The sequence below is a fragment of the Trachypithecus francoisi genome, unplaced genomic scaffold, assembly GCF_009764315.1.
Source record: "Trachypithecus francoisi isolate TF-2019V2 unplaced genomic scaffold, Tfra_2.0 Contig00168, whole genome shotgun sequence".
In the NCBI taxonomy this organism is placed as follows: Eukaryota; Metazoa; Chordata; class Mammalia; order Primates; family Cercopithecidae; genus Trachypithecus; species Trachypithecus francoisi.
Genome location: NW_022680498.1, coordinates 330995 through 336994, shown reverse-complemented (window position 1 = coordinate 336994; position 6000 = coordinate 330995). Strand labels below are relative to the sequence as shown.

Genomic DNA, 6000 nt, shown 5'->3' with positions numbered 1-6000 from the left:
ATCCTTTAAAAGAGTCCCTGGCTCTTTTAAAAAAGAAGCAGTGTCTAGGAATCAGACCACGGATATGTGAACACTATCAGTGACTGGAGAGCTGCAGAGACCAGCTGGATTATGAAGTCTCTGAGCCATGGGAAAGTCTGTGTCCTGGGACCAGCATTGGGTGTTGTGGAGCTGCCCTGTTCTTGCTACATGGCTGCTCAGTAAGGACCATTCACTCAGAGAAATCCAGCCCTTGGGACTGGGCCCTGTGTTCACCGATGGGGACTCAGCAGCTGTGTCCCCTCTGGCCTGGCAGGGTTCCCTGAGCAGGGACCTGTGTATGGTCACAACAGGTGCTTCCTCCCAGGGCCTTGCAAGAAGAAAAGCAAACCTTCCTCCTGCTCAGTCTGCAGAGTGAGCTGAGCTGCATCCCCAGGGCTCAGGGAGAGGCTGGGCAGTCCCTGGGTGGAAACACATTTGCATGAGCAGCCCCTCCTCTGCAGAGGGTGGGAAGAAAAGGAGGCCTGGGGCAGCCCAGCCCCACTGCGGGGAAAGAGGCTGTGTCCACCATGGCTTGGACTCCTCTCCTCCTCCTGCTCCTTTCTCACTGCACAGGTAGGAAAAGGCCTCAGAGACCAGGGCCAGCACCCTAGCCTAATTGTGACTCTTCTGGTAAAAATCCCTGAACAAGTTTAGCCTGCTTTCTGCCATATCACCCATTAATGCCTGTGTTTCCAGGTTCCCTCTCCCAGCCTGTGCTGACCCAGCCAACTTCCCTCTCAGCGTCTCCTGGAGCATCAGCCAGACTCACCTGCACCTTGGGCAGTGGCATCCCTGTTGGTAGTTACAGCATAAACTGGTACCAGCAGAAGCCAGGGAGTCCTCCCCAGTACCTTCTGTACTACTACTCAGACTCAGATAAGGGCCAGGGCTCTGGAGTCCCCAGCCGCTTCTCTGGATCCAAAGATGCTTCGGCCAATACAGGGATTTTACTGATCTCTGGGCTCCAGTCTGAAGATGAGGCTGACTATTACTGTGCCGTGTCGTACAGCAGCGCTTCTCACAGTGACACACACACATGGGGAAGTGGAACAAAAACCTCACCCTGCTCTCACTCTTGTTCTGTGACAACTTTCAAATTGACAAAATAACTTTTCTGTTTAGAAACTGTATTTGGAATTACTTTCTTGTGGTAACAGGCTTTTCTCTCAATTTCCCATTCATTGTTTCTGAAATCTCAGTAAAACAAAAACAAAACCAAGCCACCTGATGACACTAAAATGTTGGCTGATTGTCTAGATGTGCTCAAACCAGTGCCTGAGGAGCTGGGCCTTTTTCTGCTGAAAGAAGCAAAATGAGCCTTTTCTGGCTCATATTGTAGTCAGAACTTGGGAACATTCTAGCAGGTAAACAGTCTCCTGCCTCATGGATTCTGCTTTTCCAGGGTTCAAACCAGAGACTTGCCCTTCCGTTTCCAGTAGTCTGTGCTCAGAGCTGTCCACGGTTCACTGTGTCCCAGGAGCAAAGCATGAAAATGTAAAATTCTTCAGGAGGACACAGGTCAGGGCGGAATTCCCCATAAAACTGGCCTGTCCCAGTCCTGGGTACCTGCATTTTCAGTTTCAATGTCAGGAAAGCTGATGAGGTGTGGGGGTAACTGGATCTGAGGGCAGCAAAACTCTTTGTAGGACATGAGTGAGTAAATGGTTGGGGGGGTGGCAGATACCATCATGGCTTAGACAAAGCTGAGGCTGCTCCTGGGCCGTTGGTAGAAGGAGGTCCCATGGATGTGACTTTCCTCCAGCTCATCCCACTCAGAATCATGGGGACTGTTGAGGGAGGGTTTCCTGATCCCTTGGGGCATAACCATGTTCACATGTCTTCTCTTACACCATTAGAGCTTTTCACTGAGTCAGGGTCTAGTTGGTGCAACATCTGGATACAGAAACTGCCAATATTTGCTTCAAGTGACTCCTTCCCATGAAACCCCTGAGGAGGCCCCCATCTCGATGTTAAATTCCTGCATGGGGAGCAGCAGAAACATTGGGCAGTCCCATGGAAATGGCTACTGAGGCTCCCAGAGGCAGCCCCTATATTTGTGACCCAGGACAACAGTGATGGACTTACAGGGGTCCCAGCCTGATTCTCCTGCTCTGGGTTCATCCACATTGCCTCCTTGACCAGCTCTGGGTTCCAGGCTGAGGACAAATGTGATTATAAGCATCCCACAGCTGCATCCAGACTCCATCTCACCAAAAGCTCCTGATCCATGGAGAAGTGAGAGAAAGGTTTGCCCCCCAACTCCTCCTGTCTTCCCATCCCTCTTTTATCCCTGCCTGCTGCCAACTCCAGTTCACGCTAAGGCTTCTGCTTTGCACTTGTGTTACTGAAAGGGGAGCATCGGTTCAATGAAAAGAACGCGTTTGCTTACAGGTGCTCCAATGCAAACAGAATCAATTTGTTTCTTTCTTTTTTTTTTTTTTTTGAGACGGAGTCTCACTCTGTCGCCGGGCTGGAGTGCAGTGGCCGGATCTCAGCTCACTGCAAGCTCCGCCTCCCGGGTTCACGCCATTCTCCTGCCTCAGCCTCCCGAGTAGCTGGGACTACAGGCACCCGCCACCTTGCCCGGCTAGTTTTTTGTATTTTTTTAGTAGAGACGGGGTTCACCGGGTTAGCCAGGATGGTCTCGATCTCCTGACCTCGTGATCCGCCCACTTCGGCCTCCCAAAGTACTGGGATTACAGGCTTGAGCCACCGCGCCCAGCCCAATTTGTTTCTAGAAGCAAAAGGAGCAGGCCACATATGGTGTGGATGAGGTGGGGGTGACAAGAAAAGAATCCAGCCTGTGTGACCCAGAGACCCAGGTGTCCTCAGCCTGGCCCTATAGGTGTCTTCCCCTTTTGGTGCAGGCATAGTAGCCATTTCGTGACCTCTGAGGTTGGTTGAGAGATGACAAGAAAGGAGAATCCTGACTGTGTGATCCAGAGACCCATATGTGAGAGTGGAAGTCTGATACTTAAGGAAACATGGAATCAGCATTCTGAAAGCTCTGGCTCTGTCTTGGCTTATGGCTGATGTAGAAGGGACACAAGGGAGATGCTCAGCCTTGGGTGGCCCAGACACAGCCGTCCTGAAAAGGGGCTGAGCTCTCTGCAATGTGGGCTTTCTGCAATAATATGCTTATGGAGGCTGCAATCTGAGGATGATGCAAAACAAGCTATTTAAAGTTAGCAGGGGATGGTTTACGGGGGAATGAGGCAAAAGGTGTGGGGTCAGATGTGGTAAGGAGGGTGCAGCCTGAAGAAGAGATCATCTTTGAGAGCCTCATGAGGAGGAGGCCCAAGGCCCAGAGCGGTGACAAATAGAAGATGTGGAAGGATCTGGGCCCTGGAGACACAGACGCACAGGGGCTTGGGTCTGTTCTAGAAGGTCCCTGAAGAGGATGACATCAAAAAAACTATGATCAGTGGCCTCTGTCCAATGCTCCCAGTCCCAGCTACTGTCTCTTCCAGAGCTTCTGGGTGTCCAGGTTTCTTCCCTGAAGTCACTTTCTCAGCACCAGCCCCCAGGAGCACGTTCACCTTCCGTGCCCAGAGTAGGGCATATACAGCTGAGTATGAAAAACAAGATTTACAAAAAAGTGTCTGCCCATTGTGTAGGCAGTGGGTGAGCAATTGTGGGCATTTGAGCTCCTCTAGGGACCTGAAAGAGCAGAGGTGCTCCCCAAGACCTGGAGTCCTTACTTCACCCTTCTGCCATCACTCTCCTCACTGCAGCTACAGTCAGGGGAGGGCTCAGGGCTACTTGAGGACCCGGCACAGTCCAGGGCCTCCATCCCAGGCATTGTCTCCAAACTCTGTAAGGGCTGTCTCTAAAACTATAGAAACATAGATTTCTACACGCTCAGGACAAGGTTACAGGACACTGATCCCATTTCTTGCAAGCTGCTCATCAGCTCTCAGGGCCCCAGTGAAGAGAAGAAAGAGTTAGAAATCAGGAATGTACCCAGGGCTCCCCTCTCTCCTCTCTCCCAGCCACCACCTGGCTTCTTCTATCCACAGAAATAAAGAGGAGGTGGCCGCAGAGGGCAAGGGGAGTGCTAAGCAATATCCAAGGCAGCAGAGCCAGGCAGTCACCCCGGATGGTGTGAGGAGGTGGTGGAGGTGTCTGGGACCAGGGAATAGCGTAGACACTCTTACTCAAGTGAAGAGGGGTAGCAAAAACGGAGGCCTAGATAATGAACCAGATCTCCTGAGCCATCTACTCATTTTTTCTTCTGTTGCACCTTGGGTAAGAATAGGACAAAAAAGTCTTTGAGGAGGTTTTTTTCTTCAGCCAAGAATCCTTAGAGGATTGACTCAGGAGTTGAGGGGAGACTGAGCCTCGCTCTCAGGCCAAAAGACTTTGCGGCTTTCAAGGGAATTGGACAGGATTGAAGTTCCCAGACTCTGGCATCTAAGACATAAGCACCCTTAGCCAAGCCCAGCACTGACACCAAAATGGAAGACGGCTGATAGATAAGTCTAGAAAGGCCTAGATGAAATAATCCTGGGGCTTAATCCTAAATGTAGAAAGAGAGTAGGTTTTATGATACGAAGCAGAATGAGTATTAGATCTTGAATCTTAAGACTTGGGTTTTAAGTCAGACATGTTGGTGTGCACCTGTAGTCCCAAAGTTTTGGAAGGCTCAGACAGGAGGATCACTTACTTCCAGGAGTTTGAAGTTACAGTGAGCTGTGATCATGCCACTGCACTCCAGCCTGGGTGAATGACACTTCATCTCTAAACAAATAAACAATCATTTGAGTTTGCGTCCTGGCATTTACTGGCCATGTGGCTTTGAGCAACCCAAGTTTTCCTCCTTTATTTCCTCACTTGAAAAATGGAGATAATGATGAAAATACCCACTTAGTAAAGGTGTTGGGAAGATGAAACAGGATTAATACAAAGTCACTCCATTGCTACTAGGAGATGGAAGCTTAGATACTGGAGGCCAGAGTGCTTGAGGGGCTTGAGGAACTGAGAACACCCAATCTGGAGGTCAGACTGGTAGAGAGATGCTTGGGACAGACCAAAGCCATAAAGAGTCTGATTCTGGGAGAGCACCAAGGCCAGGATGTGCCAGGGTTGCTGGGGAGGGGTAGGGGCTACAAAACAATTAATTAATTGCACTTGGTGTTTACATTATTCTAGAATTTATTCCTCAGATGGGCAAATATTTTCACGTACCTACCTACCTACCTACCTACTTATCTACCAGTCTGCAATCTGTCAGTGAGGGCCTGAGAGAAAGGGGAAGGCACAGAGGCAGAGGCTGGGTCTGAGGGCAGGTCCCAGTCATCTGGGAGCAGACTCTGGTCAGCCAGGGAGGGAAGACAGGGAGCAGCTCCTGGTGTCTTGGTGGTAAGCACCGCCCTGTCCCTGCTGGTCTTCCTGCTCTGTGGTCTCCAAGGGAGGTTCCTCAGGGAGGATGAGCTTCAGGACTGTCTTGTAAAGCACACAGTGAGCTGGGCAGGTGAGTCCAGGGCACGAGGGCTGTGTGGAGACCTGAGACTCAGATGCTTAGTGACATGGACACTGCCCAGCTCCATCCTATAGGGAGAGGACAAAGTGGACAGTGGAGAAAGCCAGATTCTCGGGCCTGTGTGGGCTTCAGCCAGCAGAGGGTGCTGTGGGCTCTCTCTGAGGCCTGTGCTGTGGATCCCAGTTGGGAGCCAACCTCTAGGCCTAAGCTGGAGCCCTCTGCCCCTGCTCACGGGGACCAGAAGCTGTGTCCTTACAGGTCCTCAGGAAGACACAGAACAGCCCCACCCAGGTCCACCCCATCCCAGGCTCAGCTTTCTAGGCAGGGGTCAGAGTCAGGGCCTAGGGTGGGACTTGGGCAGCCCAGGGGAGGAGGCTGGTGAGCATGAAGAGGCCCTCTTTCATCCTGGGATGTTGGAGGAAATAATAGCGACTGGGGGAGCTCAGGCCCAGCTGAGGGTCATCAGGATGCAGAACTGTGTGGGGGTCCTCACCATG

The 6000-nt window shown here is 51.4% G+C and overlaps 1 gene segment (V, D, J or C); it reads left to right on the top strand.

The window, feature by feature from the left end:
• Positions 1–442: 442 nt before the first annotated feature.
• LOC117074213 lies at positions 443–1145 on the top strand. The segment is given in 2 exon segments: positions 443–594; positions 718–1145. Coding segments are annotated over 2 exon segments (459 nt in total).
• Positions 1146–6000: the final 4855 nt, after the last annotated feature.